The 24130-nt window shown below is 37.5% G+C and overlaps 1 protein-coding gene across 2 annotated transcripts in view; it reads right to left on the bottom strand.

Moving 5' to 3' along the window:
- LOC112160888 (RNA polymerase II elongation factor ELL) overlaps window positions 1–24130 on the bottom strand; it is a 40331-nt gene that overhangs the window by 14324 nt on the left and 1877 nt on the right. For both annotated transcript variants that reach the window (XM_036211071.1, XM_024295753.2), the window contains 2 exons: window positions 20479–23905; window positions 20086–20133 (listed from right to left, as the gene is read on the bottom strand). In XM_036211071.1, the coding sequence (XP_036066964.1) occupies window positions 20086–20133; window positions 20479–20616 (186 nt within the window). In that variant the 5' untranslated portion in view covers window positions 20617–23905. The remainder of the gene's footprint in view (window positions 1–20085; window positions 20134–20478; window positions 23906–24130) is intronic.

Below are 24130 nucleotides of genomic sequence, written 5' to 3'. Positions count from 1 at the left end.
AGCCAGCCAATTCATGTTGGAATTTATGCTTCTTCTATCTTTCAAACTGTCAAATTCTTGCAGGGAAAAGCAATCAATCTGCTCAAGACAATTTATATGCAGCAAATTCAAAGACACAAATAGGGTCAAAATATTCATTTTTAAAAACAAACAGCCTTAAGAAATGATTCACCTTAAAAAGAATAACTCAAACTAAATGACTTTAGAGGAGTTCTCCTCTAGACACTTATTACACATTAAGTGAGACTAACAGTAATGCATTTATTACCAGTAAAATCAATCCTTCAAAGAGATGGTTTACATTTTTTGCATATTTCTCCAGGCACAAATAAGAAGCTGCAGGTATCCTTAATTTGGGGAACATTTATTAAAGCGAGCGTGAATGTGCACGTTACAGACTGGCAGCTGGGACAGGTTACAGCAGTTTGAAGGCTGAACAGAATCAACCAAGGACAAATAAATATTAGAAAATAATAAAAGTGTCACACTGTCTGTCAGGAAATTCCCATCACGTCATACTAAATACTAATGGAAATTTGTGCAGACTATATTTTTTAAAAATAGAAAAAAAATGTATTTCATAACATGTCAAAATTGAAGTTTGATGCAAACTGTGATCAAATCATTTTGCACAAACAAAAGAGTAAATCTTACTTTATTAATTAAGACAATTTATTTCAGATGTTAATAAACATCTGAAGTCCAACATTCTGTTTTTGCTTCAACCTTTGCAGGGAAACAAACTGATCAAGAGGACTTTGCAGTGCTTTGTGACAAAAAAAGAAAATGGGGGGCAATATTATTTAAAAAATAAAATGCTGCTAATTTCAAATTTTGCAATAATTATCTTCATGTCATTTATTAATATGACCAAAGTCTGTTGAAGTATCACTTTGAATGGATCTCAATCATTTAACTAAAACATATTAGACTTGAATGTAAAAGTATTTTCTGCTGAGAATAACAGTAGCCAAAAATGTTTCCTCTGAGATATATCCAAGATCCACAACAAAATCCAAGCAATCAGGTCTACGGCTGATCATTAATAAAAGTTCAAAAAGCCACATATGTTCAAAAACGAAAAAATGTCGGAAAAAAGTGTGAGTGGAGTCAGTCACTCAATTCAAATGCTCTCCAGGATAACAGATAAAATGCTTTTTTTTTTTTTTTTAACTATAGGATAAATTCTGAACCTGAACATAAATCATGCAGTTCTGTGGAAATTTGTTTTACTGCATTTGAATAACATCATCACTGTAGGTTCAAGTGTGAGTGTGCAGGATCAATTTGATGGCATTATACATTCAAAAGTTCAACAGATAAACAGGACATTCACATGGATAATTCCGTAACATTATAAATAAATATCTAGACAGTTCTTGATTTTGAAATCATTCTGATTTCATAGGTTTCTACTAATCCAAGTGACAACCTTGCAAACTTTCTGTGGTCCAAGAAAAATCTACAAAAGAATTGATCGAAAGTCTAAATTCAGATATCGGTAATAAAAGTTTTAAAATTAGACTAAATTACATTATAGTTTTTTGAATAACAAGGAAGTAGGTTTTCAGTAATCCTTTTACTCCCTTCACGCATGATTAAAAGAGGTCAACATTGTTCATAAATACACAATAATCCTTTAAGAGTGGTGCTTTGGTAGTGATTCTTATTACTAACTAAAGTCAGATAAAGTCATAATTCTCAACCAAAACAGTTACATAAAAAGACTTTAAAAAAAAGTTTAATCATTGTTTATTTATATTGCAAGTCAGTTCTGCCTCGCATGTGGAATTATAATGCAGAGCACACAGAGGATTAGGACTCAGACCTTGGAGCGCTCAGAAACTGTAAATAAATCTCTTTGGTAGGCAGTGTTTTTAAGAGTCTGCTCCACCGAGGCGTCTTCCAGATCCTGGCAGACTCAGAGGAGCACACAGAGCCAAGGCTGTAACCTCCAGGGCGGGCCAGTTCACACACACATTTAATAACAGAGCCTACGGCAGGAAACATGGCTCTGATTTTGTCTAAATCCTGAGAGCAGAACTCTGGAATAATCGCTGATTTTCTCACATACATAATAAACGGATCAGGAGAAACTCCATTCAAGAGGCATGCCTGCTAAAAGCTCTGCAAGTTTCAGCAAGTAAAAAGTTATTCAACAGCCACAGACGACGCGAGCGGTTACTGAGTACTTAAGATTTTTTCAGAAGACACATCCTGTGTTGTAAAAAAGTGCATTTATGGTCAGCCTGATGGAATCTGCAAACATGATAATGAAGGAAAAATGAGGGAAAAAAACTCCTACAACAGGGAAGGGAGCCGTCTAATTCATGGATAAAACATGACAGGAGAGTGATGGGGATTTTTCTTTTGAGCTGAGCTGAAACCTTGCTAATTAATTAAACATGTGCCAAGATTATTCAAGTGTTATGGGACTGAAGCCACCAATGGCGAGGAACAGGAAACGTTTCTATTGTTCTGGACAGTATGGTCTTTCAGCTGGAATGCTGTTTGTTGAGGGTTAACGTTTAGGAAATCTAAGTAAATGAAGTCAACAAAATGCTAAAGATTATGGTGAAATATTAGTGCAATTAACAATGTAAGCAGGTTTTTTTTAAAAAGTAATGCTAAAATTCTGTTTTTTATTTTGGCCAAGATATATCTACTTTAGGAGCTCAAATCTTAGTGATAATATTTACTTTTAGTAAATTTCCTTTATTGCAGATGGAAAGCAGGGAGCAGATTTTTGATTGAATTTGATTTGGTTTATTTCAAGCATTAATTATAATATATATAATTACAAAAGACAGATTTTTTTAAATTAAATAATACATTGATTAGAAAAGCTTTAAGACGCAATGAAAATTGTGTTTTTAACATGTTCTCGTAGCATTTTTCTCATGATGAAGGGCATATGTAAAAGAAATTAAGATTAAATCTGCATTTTTGACTTTTTCTTTTCAAATCGTGATAGATCAGGAGCAGATAAAAACAGTTTGAAAAAGCTCTCAATTGTGACAAGGGATGAAATGATACAGTTTACTCACAATTCAATATGTATTGAGCAAGAAAAATAAAATAAACCCCAAAATCCTACTATTCCAAAGATGATGATTTATTTTGCAAAGAAAAATACCATAACAAAAATTCAGATTTTTTTCAAGTGCACAGTTCTTGGCGCTTATCGCAGAATCACATTTAAATAGAACTCTAGCTTACTTGTAAACAGTACAACTGAAAGCTTCCTTGCTTTGCCCCAATTCTAAAGCATTCACTAGCAGAACAGAACATCCATATACGTCTACATTTTCCTCGTCTGAGCTGTAGCTAGCTCAAAACTCTATGTCTGGATAGCTCCAATAACTCACCATTTTTGTTGCACCTGTAGTGTTAGGTTGGGGTTGTGAGGGGCTATAAGGTAGCGGGAGACAGTGTCAACAAAGGTATGATGGGATATTGGTGGAGGGTTACTTCTGTGCCAAATACCCACACACAATTTATAGTCAAATTTCTGCTGAACTCCTGCAGAAAACATGTCTTAAAATTTTTATTTTTGGCTAAAAACTGCATAATCATAATTAAAAAAAAAACACTGGGAACGATTTTTCAATAGATAAAAATCTATTTGAAGTAGTACTTTAATTTCTACTGTGTTTTTGTCTATTAAATAATGCCTGACTTAAGTGAGCAACAGACTGACACAGACGTTGACTTTTATTTTCTTATCAGCCTGCCATGCGTCAGTCTATAGGCAGGCTTTCACCACAGCAGTATAAACTTTCTAGGCCTCAACTCTCGACACCAGATAGCATTCTGCTCACAGGCGCTCAGGTAGCTCCTGGCTGTTTATACAACTTGTGTTTTCATGAATCCTGCTCTGTGTTGTGCAATGTTTGCCTGTGGAAATCTACTCAGTGTGAACTCTCAAAGCCCAAATCCTGGGACTGGAGTGTTTATCAGTAACAGCCATAGGTCAACATGTCAAATGTTCAGCATGGACTAGTAAATGGATAATTTCACATGAAGGAGACATTTTTCTGAACACTTTACAAAGTTATGTATGTAGGTTAATATATTTTACCACACATTAATCTCACTAATGAATTTAAACGTGCTATAATTAGTTCTTCCTACCACCACTTCAATGACCCAAATTAATATACTGTCCCCCCCTTTTTTAGATATAGTAGCTTCCTCCTTCTTAGAAGGCTCTCAGCTTGTTCATACATGTTCAGGCACTCGTGTTGGATAGGAAAAGCAGAGGATTTATTTTTAAAAAAGTGACAAAAAACAGTTGGAAATGTCATCATGTAAATTCTAGGACAAACAGCTGTATTTTTTAAGAAGGTCTACAACTATCCATGCACCACCACAAGGTTACATTTGATTGGAAAAAATGAAAACAAGTACACAACTTTAAGGGACATGACTGCCTGCATAAACAAATACGGAAACTCATTTGTGCACTGGTGTGTTCATTTTCATCGCCAATTAATTAGAAAGTCAACAAACATAGATTATCTATTAATAGGATATAATCAGTGACTGTGAGATTGTAATCAACTGGTCTAAGAGGTTCAACAGCCACAAATCTGCTGAAGGACAGCAGGAAGACGCAGAGAAGGAGCAATCTGTAAGCAAGGAGCACAGGTCTGGTTTCTGATCTAGAAGGACGTTGAAACTATGATGCTCTATTTTTTATATTGCTTATATCTGAATTCCTTTAATGCTCCCTAACTACAAGAAAACTATATGGTGATGGACTATCGACTACCCTGGATTTTGGAATGATTTTGAAAACCGTGAAAATTTGTTTTTTGTGATTTTTATGCTTAAATTAAAAACACAAGAGCTTTGTTGGACAAGGAGTATTCGTTTTACTTTGTGCGTTGCAAATAATGGATGGATCTCCAGTGACTGGTCAAGCATTAAACTTGATGAGCAGAGTCTCAACCTCAAAATCTACAAGTCTGACTTTCATTCCACCTGACATTTCCGTTATTGGTTTCCTTTTTGGTTAGTCAAAGCTGCTGATGACTATGATTTGGATATTTATTTGACAATAACATGGACCTTATGGAGGCTTTAATGAGGGTGGAGTGTGGGAGCAGAACACCAAATGTCCATTCATGCACAGCTGACAGCAGGTTGGTATTTATAAAGAGAAGACCATGTAAAAGCATGTGTCGCATGGTTTTATAAATCTGTAGATATTCATGGGTATCATGTGGGCCATGTTCTATGCTTTAATATTTGCAGTTTCTTTAAATAAATCAAACTGTATTTGTATAGCACTTTTTCCAACTTGCGTTACTCTAAGACGCACACCATGGTAAAGCATAAAGTTAATCACTAAAATGATGCAAAATAGAAATCTTTGTACTGAAGTGGGGAAGCAATATTTTGGGGACCTGTCCATACCAGTGACCTCCCACTCAAGTTCCCAGGATACGCTACCACAGTACCCCCCCCAAATCTAAGCCAAGAGTCAGAAGGCTCGAGAAGGCTCGATCACTGATGTGGAGGATACCTCTGAGAAGAACACTGGAGCTAAAGCTAAATTTCAAAAGAAGTAAAAGCTTAAACACAATCAGAAAAGTAAATAAATTAACATTCATAGACAGATATAAATCAGTAAAAGTGAATAAATAATACCAAAAAAGAAAAGATAAAATACTTCAAACAAGTTATTTTAACTAAAAGCCTGATTGAAAAGGTAGGGCTTGAGCCTTCCTTTAGAAACATGAAGAGTCTCTGCGGCCCTGAGGCCTTCTGGGAGGACGTTCCACAGGCGAGGTGCATAAAAACTGAATGAGGCCTCGCCGTATGTTTTAGTCCTGACTTTTGGAATAACCAAAAGACCTGAACCAGAGGACCTCCATGACTGCGAGGGCTAATACTTTAAAAATCCAATCAGATAGATTTGACGACCCAAGACATTTATAAACCAATAAAAGAACTTTAAAAATCAATCCTGAATCGCACAGGGAGCCAATGCAGCGATATTAAAATATGTTCCACTTATAAAGATCCCGTTTTAAAATCTGTCTCACTGCTGTTTTGGTGGATTGAGGTTTGGAAAACTAAAGTTGAAAAGTTGGAAGCACATAGAGCAATAAACGAGTGTTCTTTTATAAGTTAAAAAAGCATTAGGGAGATCAGGTAAATAACAAATGTGTTTGGCTTTATGAATCTCTACAAATGAGAACTGCATGATATTACTCACCTGCAGAGTTAAGAAAGGATAAAAATGAATCACATCCACTTCAATAAAACTACAACTAGCAATGAGGTCATTAAACACCTCTCAGCGCTGTAATTTACAGCCAAGTCTCTCTTCTCTTGATTTGATTCATAATAGTTTTCCGGCCGCTGCAGCTATACTGCTATGAAGTGCACATGAGGTCGTGTGCTGCTTCTCGCAACCTCCACTCACAGATTTCTGAAATCCGGCAAGAAATTTCACAGCAGGCACTTTGCTCGTGTTGCCCACATGGTTCGGTTTGTGTCAATGTCAAAGTGCAACAATAAGTCTTAGCAAGAGTGTTTTCCCTGGGAAAAGAGCGTTAAAGTTGTCTGGGAGTGACTTATGACCCCCGTTATGATTAGTGACCTTTCTCTGAGGCCAAAAGGCAAAGTGTTGAAGCAAGACAAGCCCGAAAATAACAAGTGTTTCAACATATTTTACAAATGCAATCCTCCCTATAGGCTTGTCTGACTGCTTTACCTTTTCAGCAACTCTTCATCTGTCAAAGCTTTCTCAATTCTTGTCCATGGTGAAACGTCCTATAGTGTGCCTCCAGCATATATCATTATCAACCTTAGAGATGTTATTCTTGGCAAAGGCTCTTTGTCCGGTTTCTTCATTTGTTTGAGCTTTGGCCTTTTCATATTCTCTTTTGTTTCTCAATGTAAGCTTGTGGAGTAAAGCAAACCTGCATGGATCAACTGGAAAAGCAAAAAAAGGTCACGCAGATGTAATAACTGAAAGCTTCTTTTAGAGTCGTAAGCAGGGATCCATGTCCCATAATTATAAAAAAAAAAGTCACATGCAGTCATATCGTCAATTCTGACAATCACAGTCTTTGTTAGCAGGTTTAACAAGAGTGCATTGTGACAATTCTGAAAAAGGAGTTAGTTTTTTAGAGAAAAGACAAGCGGAATATTAGGACTCTTAGGAGATCATGTCACAGTAACCTGGAGCCTGAAGTGCTCCCTGAATACGTGATATTTGGCTAGACTTTATGCTGCCCCGCACAAAGTGATAAGGTTGTGCTATGTCAACGTTTCAGAGGTGGCAGAGGCTCAAGTATATGCATGCAGAACAAAAAAGATAATCCTATCGTTTTGTCTCCACTCATTTAAAAAAAAAAAAAATTTTGCTGCATTTTTGGTCAAAAGTGATCTACATACTTCATTTGTTTAGGTGTAATGTTTCTTTTTAAAAACCCAGTTAGAAGAAAATCGTGTTTTTCTCATGATGGATGACACATATAAAGAAAATCAAGCTTAAAATTGCATTAAATTTTAAATGTTTTATTGTACTACATTTTCAATCCTAACAACTTCGTGGATTTATTTTTTTATTATTAATATTTTACATTTTTTTAACTTTTAGTATTGATTGTTTTTCATGGCTTTATTATTTTTGTTGTTTATTTTATCGTGTATGGTGAATGCAAGTATCTGACTGCTTTTGAATTTCCATCAGGATTAAGAAAGTTTCTATTCTATTAAATTTCTGAGTATTTCTTAATCCAAATAGTTGTGAATCAGGAGCAGATGAAAAAAATGCTGGAAAAATCAATTAAATGTAATGTAGAACTTAAAACGGCAAATCACAAAATTGCTGCTCCGCTTCATTTTGACGCCACCACTTGTAGACAAATAGATCCATGTACGTCTTTGTTTTCCTCATTCGAACTGGCATCTGGTTCAAAACTGCACCGTTGGATACCTCCAGTATTGCTCGCCATTTTTGCTGCACTGCTAATGTTAGGTTGGAGGTTGTGAGGGGCTATAAGCTAGCAGGAGAGGGTATAAACAGGTGGATGATGGGAAGTAAGGGGGGGCTCACTCTGTACTAACAGTCCCATTCACAACTCAAAGCAAATTTCAAACGAACTTTTACCACTCTGCAGAAACTATGATCTATAAAACAACAGTTTTTAAAATTTTGGTTAAAAATGTCATAATCATAATTAAAAGACCACAGAGAACGCTTTTAAAATAGATCAAAATTGGAGTGGAACTTTAATATGTTTTCTTCTATTTGACACACAGTTACATATGTCTAGGAGTCTATCATTCATCCCTTAAAGAATAAGGTTGCAGTATAACTGTGAACACGTTTCAACTTTTCACACTGCCAGCTCGTGTGAGGAAACACTGCAGCGGTTTAACATTCAGCGAGTCACACGTTGCATTTTCCTGGACTCCTGGGAGCCTTCAGCTGAAATGATACCTTTGTGTGAAAAGCAGAAAGACTGTAAGCAGAAATGTATACGGACTGTAGCGCCATTAACCGTGACCCACGAGGAAGCATGCAGCAGAAAATGTCTTTAAAACATGAAAGTCATGAAAATGTTTCATGCTAACAAACTCAAGAGCAGTCACAAATATTACATCGTTATGTTTTTCTTAAGGCCACACTCAAATGAAAATGGTGCTTTTGGAGTTTTTAACATGTTCTTGTGGCATTTTTCCCATGATGGAGGACATGTATAAAGAAAATTAGGCCTAAAAATAGGTTTTCTTAGTATTTTTTATTCAAATAGCTAACAGGAAAATGCTGTTTGTTAGGTTGGGGCTGTGAAGGGCTGTAAGCTAGTGGGGGAGTGTGTAAACAGATGGATAATGGGAAGGGTGGTAGGCTTGCTTTACATCAAGGGTCCCACCAAAAACTCAAACAAATTACTTTTGAACTACTGCCGCTCTGCAGAAACTATGTCCTAGAAAACAACACAGACGTTTTGCTTTTCGCTAAAAATGGCATTATCAAATCATAATCAAAATACACTTTAAAAATAGCTCAAAAGATGATCAGAGTTGGTCTTAAAAGAGGATTCCCACAGAATACACTAAGCAGCAGTGGATGCAGTTTATTTTTTCCCCCTGGACTGAAATGCTTTAAAGCTTCATGAACAAAACTCAAGTTGAAGCTAGACTTGATATATAGTTTATGTTTCAATCAGGGAGTGATTTACTGGGCAAGAATCTACTGACAAAAACAGAGTCTGCATGTGTCACACCTATGTTTGTGACAATCAGTGTGTGCAAGGTTTATTGTGTAACAAGTGTGGTGTAGAGGGCAAGTCTGCTTTGCTTTACTGTTCTAAATTTGCTTTAGACTGAAGGTAAACATATAGCTTCTCAGGAATGCATTACATAATTAGGAACTGTGACGACATGGACAGACACTTCACATAGTTTACAAAGAAGGCTTACATAAAGGTCCTACAAGCGTTTCTCTAAGCAAAGACAAAAAACGAAATCTAAATGGTCTTTGTAATAGAAGATAAACACAAAACTGTTAGTATCCTATGTAAAACGACCGCAGAACTTTACCACATTGGTCAGTTGTTGTGTAAAACCCAAAACAGTTGGGAATAAACTCTAAATCAGGGCTATTTCTCCACACCAGTCGTATTGAGCTCTCATATACAAGTGATAGATCATAGGGCTTATGACTAATCGAGTCTATTGTGGGGATACTGAGCTTATAAATACTCCTTTTCAACAAGGCGCTTTATTTCTGGCTACTGATCAGAAGTCAGTGTTGGTTAAAACGATGGCAGGCTGAGCTTCAATCAGAGAAAAGAACTCAGTATATTAGTGGAAAGTTGGAGCTTAAAAAAAAAAAAAATAAAGACGCTGAGATGACAGAAGAGTGCATTTATAGGGAACCAAATTGCTTAATTTTTTTTTTTTTAATTATTCATGTTGTAAAAGTCCAGTTTTTCTGTTGGGACTGTCAGGTGTCCTTTAATGATGAGGTCACCAGACTGCCTCTCTGGACTGAAGCACACCCTCAAAGTCAACTAGTTTGCTGTATTTACCTTTTTTTGTAATTCTAACACTCGAGTTGTGTAGCCTTTGTTTTATTTATGTATTTTTTAGACAGTAGTCGTCCAGCCGGGCTTGTTAGGTTGATGAACTTTATTAATAAAACAACAAACACAGTTGGATCCCCAGAAGAAGTGTATTTGTGAGTTATTTTGCTGCCATCTTTACTTTTCTCTTTGCCGGGCTTCTGACACCTTGTTGCACAACTTGTGAACATAACAAGATGCCAAGCTTTCATGAATAAAGAAGAAAGGACAGCAAAGCATGTTAACAACTAAAAAGTCCCACTCTGATCATCTTTTGATCTATTTTAAAAGCCTTCTTAGTTGTCTGTTAGTTATGATTATGCCATTTTTAGGCACAATTAAAAAAAAAAAAAATTTTCTAGGACATAGTTTCTGCAGATGGGCAGTAGTTCATCAGAAATTTGCAAGTAAGTCTTAAAGCTTAATGAGTCAATATTTAATGCAGGAAATAAATAAATTCACTATATTTTTTTAAAGAATTGTTTTCATATTTGAGGGATTACTTCAACTTGTTATCTTGCTCTTTAATTTGCACCATCAGGCCTGCTGAAATATCTTCAATTTTAACATAAAAGTTGAATTTCGATGCACTGAACTGAATCTGATTTGATAAACACATAAGAAAATCAAAAACTTTCCTGAAACTGATTATATTTACGTATTATGTATCACAATTTACAAAAAAAAAAAAAATCTGACTTTTTCCTTCACCTTTAAGTAAACTTAAATGCAAATGAAGTGCTTGCAAAAATATAATCCAACATGCTTATGCATTCCTTCGCCATTAAAATTTCTCATTTGTGTTGGCGCTATCTGGGCTGAGATTAAATCATAAATCATAGACATCAATGGATAACACCTTTTTTTTCAAAAACAAAAAAAATCCTCTTAAAGTTTTGATGCCTTAAAGTTAAATTAAAAATGAACCATCAATCACCATGAGACCACCATCTTCACTTAAAAGCAAATGCCTCTTCTTCAGGCCTCATCAAAGTTTAAACTCATTACAACTTTTAGACAAAAACAGAGAGAAGGCTGTTGGTGGACAGGGTTTATGTTTCCTGCAAGCTTTGGGTAGAATGTGGGGTCTGGGTGTAGATCTCATGCAGACCATTGTTTCCACATCCTCTGCAGCCTGAGTAATAGTCCTCTAAAAAACAGGCCGTCTTTTGTCCCGGCCTCCACAGCGAGATGCCATGGCACTGCCTCCCCTTTCTGGTAAGATGGGAGGACGGACATGAAGCTAGAAGAGGAGGAATCAAAACATTAGCAGAAGGTGAGCCACTCTGGTCTGTGTGCTTCTGAAAACAGAGCAACAGCTCTAGTTTCATCACATTACTACCATTTGTATGAGTGTGGAAAAGGTTTACTGATCAACCAAACGTCTCTGCCGCAGGCTTAGAAACATACACACACAAAGAAAGGCTCAGAGAGCCAGGCAGTAGTCTCATCCTCACCACACTTCAGTAGACACTACTTCTCATCATCTCACTGCAAACAAAAGACGCAAATTGTTCCCAGGACCACAAGTTGACACATGCCATTGAAGACAAGTCGCCCCTTCAATAGAGGGCACAGACACACAAGACACAATGCGTTTGTGTGTCTGCATAGGAGACGGAGAAAGATGACGGTAGCCGAGGAGGAAAGGAAAGAAACAAACCGGGATTTGAGGGTGTTTTTAATGCAAGTTTCTATTTATGATCCCACAGTTCATTCCTGCAGGGACTTCTCCTTTGCTGAGTTCCACAACAACACTGGGTGATGTATGTAGCTGCCTGAAGCGCGAGACAGCGCATGTAATCAAGCAACCGCCTGTAATCACCTTTCAGTTTTGCAGATTCACACAGGAGCAGAGGTAAGAGCTCCAACATAGGAGGACGTATGATGGGTGTACAACTGTTTCCCCCTGAGGTTTATCCCTCCTCTGTCAGGAATGATGGTCTCCAGAAAATGCCCAAGGGCCAAAATGTCAACTTTAACAAAATGTGGTTGACTGTGAAGGACAAATGCTGAGCAGATGCCATTGCAGAACGCCACACTCTCAACTTATGCTGTGTAGTTTTTATTAGGCACAATTAGACAAGACTCCTTCTTCAGCAAGTCAAGACCTGCTCCATTTCTCCAAGCAGTTTATTCCCGCAGAAAACTCACTTTTCCAGATCTGCTGGGAAACTCGTTATTGTTCTGGATTCACTCTTTCTAGATATATAATCCGGTAAGAACATAATTGACTCTTTATGGCTTTAAAAACAAGAATAATGATAATATATTGACATTCTTGCATTTAAGGCATTGTGCAAAAAAAAAAAAAATGACATAAAAATGACACAATGCATGAATAAAAGTATAACAGAGAATAAAATGAGACACTAAGGTTTGTAAATAGTAAGCTAGTTTAAAGAGATGAATTCTGAGTGAGGGTGCAGAAAGTGGGAGAGAAGTGGAGAGGCGAGCACATCATGGGACACAAATGTATAGAGCAGGAGTGTCCAAATCCAGGCCTCAAGGGCTGGTGTCCTACATGTTTACCAACCAACCTGCCATTGATGGTCCTCATGGGATAAACACACCTGATCCAGGTAATCAGCAGCAGATAAGGCAAGATTTCTGGAAAACCAGCAGGAAGTCGGCCCTCGAGGCCTGGATTTGGACACCCCTGGTATAGAGGAAGATGATCAAAGAGGAGATGCGAGGAAGATCCAAGAACTACAGTATGTAGATGCAAGGTCGTGATGGTTTGACAGTAAGGGGTTTTCAATTAGATATAAACCTGGATAGGGAGCCAGTGGAGCTGGTGGAGAAATGGAGTGATGTGAAACATGGAGGAGGTTCTGGTAATGATTTGAAATCTTGAGAAGCTGAAGCTTATGGACACATTTTTGAATAAGCCCAAAGTGAAGCGGTTCATAGAAACTAAACAAGTGGTGGCAAAACTATGGACAAGAACTTGAGTGGTACTGGAGGGGAAAGGAATGGCCGAAGACAATTAATGTTGTATCGATTGAAGTAGGCAGACCGGGTACAGTTACTGATGTGAGGCTAAAAAGATTCTTGACAAAGCCGACACCCAGAGGGGAGGGGGATCAGCGTCAGAGTCAATGGAAAGGTAAATGGTTGGTTCTGACCCAACAAGGAAAACCTCAATTTTATCACTGATAAGTTGATTTAGGGATGAACAATATATCAGTGCCAGTATCAGTATTGGCCGATATTTGAATCATTTGAATTTATCAGTATCGGACAGATACAAAAAAAAAAAAAAATCCACGGATATTGTTCCGACTGTTTTCAGATACACTTTATTTTTGACATTGATACTTGTTCCAACTGGATACTTGGATCCATTAGATTACAGTCATAGTCAGTAACTGTTCTGACTGTTTTCGTGTATATTTTATAGGGATACATGTTCTTCTTAATATATCCCTGGCAAAGAGAAGCTGGTGATTTATAGTTACATTTAATAGACAGTAAAAGGTCTGAATGTTTTCAGATATATTTTTAAAGTTTTTAAGTGGTACTTGTTCCTATGAGATCTCTTGCTGGATGTTAAAAAGGTCCAGTGCAATGTTATTGTATAGTAAAAGAAAAGTTGTGACTTTCTTATGAAGAAACAAGAAGTAAATCTAAACTTTCTGTTATTGTAGACACTTAAATATTAGTATCGGGGAAAAAAAATGTTTTTTGGCCACAGTTGTAGGGAAAATATCGCTCTTGGTCGGAAAAACAATATTAGCCCATCCCAAATTTGATTGATGCAAAGCAGTCGATGACTAAAGACAGGGGAAGGTTGGAGGTTGCTAGTGATATAGAGCTGTGTGTCATCTGCATAAAAATATAACGTATGTTATATTTATGGAAAATGTTGTAGAAAAAGTAAATAAAAGTTCATCCATTTCCTGTACTGTGTACTGTTTCCCAGTAGATTCCATTAGAGAACTCTGGAGCTCAGAACTTACCAGACACCTAGCAGTGGAAATACCATGTCTCAGTTTGTCCTTAATTTCAATTTTACCCAGAATACAATCAATCAAACTCTTTAACACCAGAGATGTTGTCGGTGACACCTAAATAACACACGCTCCTTGACATGCTGTAAATCTTTTGACCATTTATGCAATCATTGTGAGTTATGTGATTCTGAAGCAGAGATCTGCAGCTTTTTACAATGGCTTTGCCCCAATATGCAACACAGTATTAAAGGTAAAGTGTTTCATTGCAGTAAAAAGCCACTTTTCTCCTCAACAGAATCACAATCGTTGATTGTGTAAATACTTCAGTGCAAAGTGTTGCGTACCAGCTGCATGGTTGCTTTTCTGCACTACCTGGAATAAATGCATCAACAATTGAAAAGTTTTAGAAGTAAAAAGAATGTCAACTGGAGCTAAAACTCAGTTGTTAAAGGGTTGAATAAGAATTAAACCTCATACATGCATTATGAATATTCATCTAACCTTAAGGGGGGAAAACGGTTTTAAAAACCAACATGAATTTATTTCTATTATTAAGTTTGGACACTTTAAATTTGGAGTCAAAGCAGTTTGACCTTTTTGAGCAGCAAGACACCTAGTGTCTACCTGATGAATTGACCTGGCTGCAGTTCTTTTTTTTGCTTTTCAAACTTGCCTTAAAAAGAAAGTACCGGTATTTGAGTTTTTTTACCTCAAGATATTTGGACTGTTGACACTTTGCCAGGTTATAAATTTCACTTTATTTTGGCCAGAACAGGAAGAGAGTTGGCACACAGCATGTTCCATTGTTATTTGAATAACAGGAGGGAAAACAAACCCTCTGATCCCTCTGAAGAGGCAGAAATCAACTAAAAACTAAACTAATGGTAGACCAACACACCAAAATTCTTTCTCAACCCCGCAGTCAAACCACACAAACAAACACACGGGTCTCAGAGGACCCCAGGAGGATCCAGGATGGTCAACCAAAAACTACAGTACAACAAGCATATTGGGACAAAACAAGGTGGAACCAAAATAAATCATGCTTATAGCCTATATATGTCAAAACAAAAACAACAAACAGCAAATTGAAACATTTAAAACTTTTAACACACACAGATCAACATAAACCAAAAGTTGTGACAAATACTTGAGCATGTATGTTGAAATTTATGTCCCTGGCAGCTAAAGTCTGAATGTCAACTTGACGGCACCATTTGTTTCAGCTTTTTGACACTGAAGCTGCCGTACCGATGAACTCCTGACATAAAGTGTCTTAGTCCAGTACAAATGAATGTGTGATTGTTGTAGATGTTTGGGCTCCTGCTCTATCCACTGAATGGTGTCTACAGGATGTTGCACGCTTTTATTTTATTAACTATTTCACACATCAAATCCTGTGTCATAACTAAAATATTGTCAAACATTTTCTTGACTTCTATGCATTAATAATAAAAAAATAAACATTTTTGTTTAGAACATTTTGACAGAATCTTTTTATTATTATGACAAATCTATACATTCAATTTTTTTTAATCCGGTCAACTTTTGAGCAATTTTTGGAGCTTTCCCAGTGTTTTATTTTTTATTTTTTATTATGTTTGTGCTGTTTTTGACCAAAACAACCTGTCGTTTCCTGGGACATATATGTTCGAATTCCCACCCTAACTCCTAGAAACTATCTAGTGCAGGACCATAAAGTAGCCACTGCTGATTGTAGCTTGTACTTAACGACAAGGTTTATCCAACAGAAGTTTTTGTCTGCTTCTAATTCACCACAATCTGAATAAAATACTCAGAAATGCAATTTTTGTTTGAATTTCTGGAAAAAAAAAATGCTACAAGTACATGTGTAATTTTCATTGGAGTGGGTCTTAAAGCACTTTCCCTCTTGAGTCGCTTTCATGAATAAAACGTAACTGAATTTCAATGGAAACCATGACTATCAAGTGGTCCATCCAACTGTTATTTTTACGTGAATGAAACCAAGAGAAACACGGCTATGAACTAAAGACGACTTTGAGAACTGGAACAGGTAGCGAAGAAGACAGGGAAGCTACAGCTCTTATTTCGATCATCTTTCAAGGACAAAAGACCTCTCCTCTTCCATGAAGCATCAAGTTTTCGGTTCACCAGCTTTGGGACTGACATCAGTTGATGATGTTATCAAGAGAGTTATATAACTTGTCTTTGTTGCCTTTTTTATTGGATAAAGTTTTAGGAAGTGAGAGTATTAGTTCTGTTATACCCTCTCTTCCCAGCAAGACTGTATAATTTTACTTTTAAACCATAAAAGCAGACCCAGTATTAGAACTAGCAGGTGCATGCTGTGGAGGAGTCAGATGAGCTGGGGCGGGCCATCATCTGCTGAGCCACCGTGACGTTGGGAAGGTTTATTTAGCGCATTATTGCCATGATGTTTTTCTTAATGGCAAAAGCTTTAAAGTGTTATGTTTTGACAAACAGAAGTGACTTTTTACGGGATAAATAACTGCAGCGGTGGGATTTTAAGAGACGGATGATGCCATAAAGTTAAGTATTTTAGTTCTGAAAAGGGCTTTATGGGATGTCTGAGTCAGGCAGACAGCGAAAGCTAATGCAAACTGTCGTCATGATGCTTCACTCTGCAATCAAGGGCATCAGAGCTCCTGTAATTACCTCTAAACATTAATTTGGCTAATAGCTTTAGCTTTCTGTGCCTTATTCTGGGAAGCGTGAACAACGAGGAGACATCAGATGCTGTCAAAGAGGATAAAGATATAAAAACATACTATTCCAAGTTTACTTTTTAGATTTTCTCACCTTCATGCTTAAAAAAGCAAGTTCAGTTATTTAAATAGCACACTTTTGAATGTATCTGATTATGAAATATAACTTTATGGTTAACTGTAGGTAGTTATCATTGGAAAGTTTTACATAAGAGTTATTTAAAATGTGACCGCCACACGAACTGGTAATCTGAGTACTCGGAACGGAAGTTGCAAATTAGAGTCAAGCAGCTGAAGATGATTTGCTAAATTTTGGAGACGTCTTGTAAAGTTAAAAAAAAAAAAATACATATGCACAATTAGATTAGACAAGTTTAGCACTTCATAGTCCAGGGCCTTTTTGAGCATATTTTACAACTTTACAATTTGTTTTCTCATATTTTACCTTTACAAACGTTGAGGCTCACTCTATACACAACGTTTTTCAGATACTTTTCTTTATATCAAACAACAGATCCACAATGAACTTGAAAACGTCCAAAAACTCAGTTCTTAGAAGCAGATTGTCAGCTTTTAAGTTTTGTAGCAAAAATCAAATGCAAAAATAAAAGCATAAGTCCAAAAACAAAGTAAAGACAAGGTAAAAATATGTGAAAAATGTCTTTAAAAAAACCATCATTACATATTTTCATATATTTTTGAAGCCCAATGAGGCAATTTTCTTTGTGATTTTGGGCTATATAAATAAAATTGAATTGAATATCAGTTATGTATTTTTACTATACCTTCTAAATGTAAGTCGTGGGGGCAGGAAATAACACAAAAAGTGACCTTATTCAGAAGTACATAACACTAGTTTTGATTACAGAAACAAATCTGCTCATTTTGTTTAAGCTATGATCATAAAAAACCTCTGCGGTGACATTGCGGGGTGTAAAATACAAACGACGCCTCCCGATTAAAAATTTGCAGACATCTGCAAAAATTTGCTTAAAAACTTGCATTCAGGTCACCATGCAATGACATTTTGGGTTATGTGACTGTAGTCTTAGGCTGAATCTAAATTCTTCCGCCATATCCGTATGGATTCTCCCTACCTATCCAATGGTAGGGGCATTTGGAAGGGAAGTGGTGTCCCTGTGCTGCCGTGGAGAAACTAAATTTTTCACATGGGTGTGGTCTGAAGGACAGAAGTTAACATTTAAATGCAATAACTTATTAAAGTTATAAAACCAATTTAGTTATGAAGGCCTATTTCCAAACATAGCTAACTCATTGAGGAATAGTAGCGTCCAAATTTGAAGGCCCTCGTTTCTACTGAGCAGTCTGGTACGGTCCGGACCTTTAAGGGGTGGTACGGTATGGACCAATTCATTCTGGCAAGCGTTTCCATTCAGTTAAGCCTCTCTTCTGCAGAGCGGGTCATTTTCACAGCATATTTGTGGTGTAGACTGCTAGTGTGTCATTGTAGTGCGACGACTAGAAGAGCAACAATGGAGGTCATCCAGCTGCTCGTCTTTTTGTACATCGTGTATAACAGGAAGGCTTTGACCGAATTCCCCCCTAACCCCTAACTACATGGTGCGGGGCTGTATAGTGCCCTGGATTTTAAAGGTAATTTAAAGTAGTGAGCACACGATGCTTACTACTTTTCCTTCGTTTATCTAAAGATCGGACGAAGGGAAAAAAAACGAAAAAAAAAAACGAACATTTCACAACGTTTATTTATGACTCCACTGTGTTCAGATGGTGAAAATGTGGTTGGTTTATTCAAATATTACATTTAAACATGTTTATTTGTTCAAAATGTTTCGACCGCAATGTACTGTGGTCTATATCCGCTAATCTAGTGGCCATCGATGTCAGCTAGTTTTTCGCAAAGACTTCTGGGAAATTTCCAGTGCACTTAATTTTGGACTTAGTAGATTCGAACAGCACTAAAAATGGCGAATGCACTATATAGTCCACTATATAGTGATTGGGGGGGGGGGGGGTTTGGACACAACCAAATTTGAGGTGTTTGAAAGAAGAATGCGGGCGGCTAAGAAGAATTCCGCCGTAAAGAGAAAAACATAAACGCTAGCTTAGCGCTATATTTGCATGATCATCACTTTCTGCCAGTTAATTGGTGGCTAGAGCTTCTTCGCCCCAACCGTACTGTCCAAAGATCCATTTTTCTATGGAACTACAACCAAAGAGGGCCCTCTAAAAATATGGTTCGCTACCGTTTAATGGGTCCATTTTACAATATAGACGCCCAGAATACCAGACTGTACCGCATCGGACCACTCAGTGCCAATGGGACTCATTTTTCCATACCCAAATGTATTGGTTTACAACGGCTTATAACAGAATTTATCCAATTACAATCACAAAATCCTGCACACGGTTTCTGAAAACGCTGTAGAATACATATTATTGAATTCATGACAGGAACCACCAGGTCGCTAAAAATTTCAATGAGGTCTACATTTGGGCCAGACTTTGGACATGCCTGTTCTAAGGTGTCATAACTCTTATGTTTGCTTTAAATCACAAAAATATAACTTTTGCTATAATTTTGGGGGTCAACATTGTGGTTGGCAAACTCAGTGGTGAGTTCAGACACTACAAAAGGGTTAAGCTAGTCTGCTAGTCACACAGGCTCTCTTTCTAAAGTCACCAGCACTCATCTCATCTTGTCATGACAGGAAGGGGGTTGGAAACTCCTTCAAACCAGCCTGTGCAATTAGCATAGCCTGAAAAGTAAGGATTCCCCAGAGACACAGCTCCCCCTGATTGAAGTCAAAACACGCATAGCTGCGACTGTCATATCACACAAAATAAAATATCTCCACAATTTAGAGCAGCTTGTACAAGGTCAGGACGATACCAGGAATGCATTCAATATGATAACTGCTCGTCTCCTGTTGACTGACTCTGACAGCGTCTGTGCAAACTTCTCCTTCCCCTCCCTCCTCGCCTCATCCCTTTTCCAGCACCGCCTGCTGAGCTGACAAAGCCTCCGCACAGTCACCAGCCTGACCCAGTAACCTGCATGCCTCCCTCCTGCTGGAGAAAACCTGCCACAGCCTCCTTTTCCCAGTGCTGTCAGGGTGGCAGTCAGCAGCAAAGCATTCTCCAGAAATAATAAAAGGAATGTGCTTTTCTCAGGAAACAGATCTCAGGTGAATAACTCCTCCAGCTCAATCCATTTATGCAAATCTAAAGCGGTGTGGTATGCAGATGACAGCCTACTGTGTTAGGAATTTGACAGGTGATTTATTCAGCTGCCTTTTGTTTTTTTGGAACACACACTCCAGAAAGCAACACAAGAAAAGTGAAACTCACCCCTTGGTTTCCTTTGAAACAGATTATTGGTTGACTTTGTAAAGCTCCCTAAAGAGGAAAGGAAAGAAAAAGGCATTTGTTGCAAAGTGACCTAAATTAGGCAGGTAAATGCAATTGTGTTGTAATCTGTTTAAATGTAAGGTGAAGTTGCACAATCAATAATGCCCCCGTGCTCTCTCAATGGTTTTAACTGGAGCTTTGAAGGAGCAAAAACTCTCCCGCTTGTCATTTATTTAATTACTTAACTCCAAAGCTTTGGGAGCTGCAGGTTTCAGCTGACGGATTTTTATTAAACAAGACCAAACAGTGAAGCACATAGAGAACAATTCTACAAAGCTCAAACTTTATAAGGTAGGAAGAAAATGTAGAAAAATTCAAAGGAAGAGACTCTACCTTGAGGTTTTGGAAAGCCTCCAGCGCCCTGATGGCCGTGTCCGTCAGCTTGACGTGGTACAGCGTAGTGCTGGGTCTGCTTTTGTTGTTTTCTCCACAGGAGAGCCCGTAGCGGCGCAGCTCCCTGAGTGAAGCCATCGCTGGCTCTCCTCACTCTGCCTCAATGAAAGCCGCTTTTCTCTGGCAGCTCAGAGCTCTCCGCGTGACGTCACGCGGTGGGCGGGGCCTCTTCTTGTCAAACCAACATATTTTATTAGTTTTTGCTCTAACCGGTTTCAATAACATTTAACACGAAGAAAAAAAACCAATTATTTGTGCTCAGAAAATGACAATAATTCTCTAAAACAAGTCACTTGTATTCCACTAAAATAGAAGAAAAGTTACAATTGAAAAACAGTTCTCAGGGGCGGAGCTACAGGGGGCCAAGGGGGACAGCTGCCCCCCCAGGAAAAAACTTTGCCACTTGCAACTTGCATTTATAAAAAATAATAATAATAATAATAAATGGTTTTTGGGGCGTATCTAAATAGACATTTTTTACAAAACTGCAATGGAAACACTTTTTTAAAAATTAAATGTGCTGTACAACCCTGAGCGCTGTACAGCCCTGAGCGCTGTACAGTGGGCGCCATGAGCCATTCAACGGCAAGTTACATGTCATACAGAATCGTTAGATCCTCAGCTCCTCTGTAAAACCACGAACCAAGATTTCCTGTGGCCGTTTCGTCTGGCTGGATTGTTGCAGCTTGCAGCCTGAATGAGACGTAGAGGTCTCCTTTGACAGATGATGAGCGCTAGTGCCGTAACAAAAACTTAAATGGATCTTGTTGAGTTTTCAAACAGAAAAAAGGGTCCAGCATCTGTGACGTCACATAGAAAATGCTTTACCTGCGGTTCCAGTGAAATTAAGTCAGTTCAGTTGCCATTTTTCCAGTACAGCAAGCTCCGTTACGCATTTCAGAAATAGCAAAAGCAACATTTTGAAATGAAATAGAAACAACAATAATAACTAAAAAAATTGGAATTATGTATTTTGGATCTTTTCATCTGTAATAAAATGTTCAAGTTCTACCCCTGCTTAGTCTACAAGCAACATCCAAAATGTACAGCATTAATAAAATAACTTTCCAATTTGCAAACGAAAAAAACAAAGGTTTCAAACTTCCCTAAGAAATGAAAAAAAATAAAAAATCAACGCAGAATTGGCTAATTCTGCTTATTTCAATGTTCAAATTTTGATTATAACACTTTTTGCGTTCACTTGTAGAAACCAGGGGTGTAAAATTGAACTGACTTAATTGATGAATCCATTTATGTATTCCAACCAAGTGTTATCACAGCAGATAACACACGTCAAGGAAGCAAATAAATGATAAAGCCATCATTATAGATATGTGACAATTCAGTGTTGTAGAATGTTCTAAAAATGTTCAGCTTGTATTATTTTGATGAGGAAAAACAACAGTGGGCTGAACTTTATGAAACTAAAATGTGAATGGATTTGCCATTAAATCTTGTTTACGTGTTTGAACACATGATTTACACTTGATTATCTCGCAAGAAATACAAGGAATCTGGAAAACTTCGCCTGTACTCCTGGATCAATCTTAGGTCAATGAAGTCATATTAACTATAAATTATATTAGAAATCACAAATTATGAAAAAAAATTGAATCAGTGTTAAAATGGATCGCTACACCTCTAGCAGGAACAGATTGGTGGAAAAAGATGTAAAAATTAAGGGAAAAGGAAATTAAAAAATGATGTGCAATCAAGCTTAAAGTGTTACCAATGACTATAAATATGGTAAACCACAGGTTCATGTTCCCCACTGGTTATTATTGGTCTGATTTGCAGCCATTTTTTTGTTTTGTGGTTTTATTCCTCTTGAAAATCACTTGGAGGAGCCAAAATAAAAAAGCACACCAAAATACTTTCATTTAACATTCATACATTGTTACAAACACAAGACTTGATTCTCCTGCTGCAACTACTTTAAACAGCAAAACTGCAGTTTTCCACCAACCGCTGAACTGCTGCTTGGTAGAAACCACATATTTCACATGTAAAAACATACTTGTTTGTAAATTCAAGAAGTTTGGTTTTAAATGTGCTCAACACATCTTCTTACTGAGTGATAACCAGCTATGTAAACTGCACAGCTGCACCCCTGCATCCCACATTTCCACCAACTGTGGCCTGAATGACTTATTACAGTTCAAACACCCCAGACCTCGGGGGGACTCATCATCCCCCAGAAAATAATGTGCTAAATCAAAAACAGAGTCATTCAGGGGAGGTGAAAAGTGGAGAAGTGCTGACAAGCTCATAAATGAGATGATCCTGGATTTTAACCTTCAGACCATGTTTATTGTCCACGTGTGGTGTTTGTTGGATTCCTCTGAAAAACAAATGCAGAAATTGTGATGTCTGATCTCCAGTCTTGGGTTGCTTAAAAGCCTCAGAATTTAATATGTTTCAGTTTTTTTACTGTGTGTTTTACAATGCCTGACACTCTAAAGTTTGACAATTGGGATAAATCCATTTAATTCTGCCTATTTTATGTTTTATTTCAACTTACATTGTCTATACTCTGACCCCGGAGTGGATGTTGAAAGAAATGTGGCTAAGCAAGATGGTGAGAAACTCAATGTGGGTCAGTTTACCTCTAATCCTCACAGGAAAGATGCTTAGACCTGTGACTTAATGGGCTTAGTTGCTTAGTTATCGTCATTCATGACAATCAGGCCAACTTTCTCTTTTTGTAGAGTCCAGGCCAAAGGGTGACTAAACAAGACTGGCTTAGTGTCGCATGCAAAACACTGTTTGCAGCCATTGCTCACATATGAGAACTTACATAATCAACGTCGTTGCTTCACACAATTTGAAGGTGAAACGGTTAAAACAACAGATGTGTTTGCATAACCGTGAGAAAGTGGCAAAGCAGATGAGTTTAGGAAGTAAGCCTATTTTGTTGAATTGCTAATCTACTATTTAAATGAAGTCCACGTGGAGGAAAAGGTTACTGAAGGCCATCAGAAACCTCAAGATGTTTTATTAAAGTCCATCTCCAAATATCTTTTAATTTACTGTAAAAATGTTATTTTTAATCATCATTATGACATCTTTTGGCAGTCTTTTTCTAGGATATAGTTTCTGCAGAGCAGCAGTATTAGAAAAATTTCCTCTGAGTCGGCCGTTGACTTCCCTTTGATCACACTCTCCCACAGGCTTACAGCCCTTCACAACCTAAATTTAACACTATCGAGTAACAAAAATGGGGAGTAAGAACTGAGTGGTGAGCCAGAATATAAAAAGTACGCTGATGATGATGAAGACCAGCTGGTGAAGACAGGAGCGGAAGTGCACAGAGGCAGTCAGTACTCTGGAGAGGGCTCCCTCTGATGGTCGGAGGAGGACATGGACCCTGACAAAAAGATATTTTGGGATAATGTTTACAATAATTTTGTGACTCTTCAAATCTCTGTTACATGTTTTTACTGAAATATGCTGTTGTTTTCCTATATGGATGACTAAAAGTCTTCATATTGATCCACCAGTGCCTGTATTGGTGAACTTCAAGTCATTAATTTTATTGTATTTTATGTTGGAATGTCTGTTCTCCTTTCCTTGGCAGTGGACCTCGCCTCTG

Source organism: Oryzias melastigma, linkage group LG3 (assembly GCF_002922805.2).
Source record: "Oryzias melastigma strain HK-1 linkage group LG3, ASM292280v2, whole genome shotgun sequence".
NCBI lineage: Eukaryota > Metazoa > Chordata > Actinopteri > Beloniformes > Adrianichthyidae > Oryzias > Oryzias melastigma.
The sequence above is the reverse complement of the archived record's forward strand: the minus strand, read 5'-3'. Positions and strand labels throughout refer to the sequence as shown.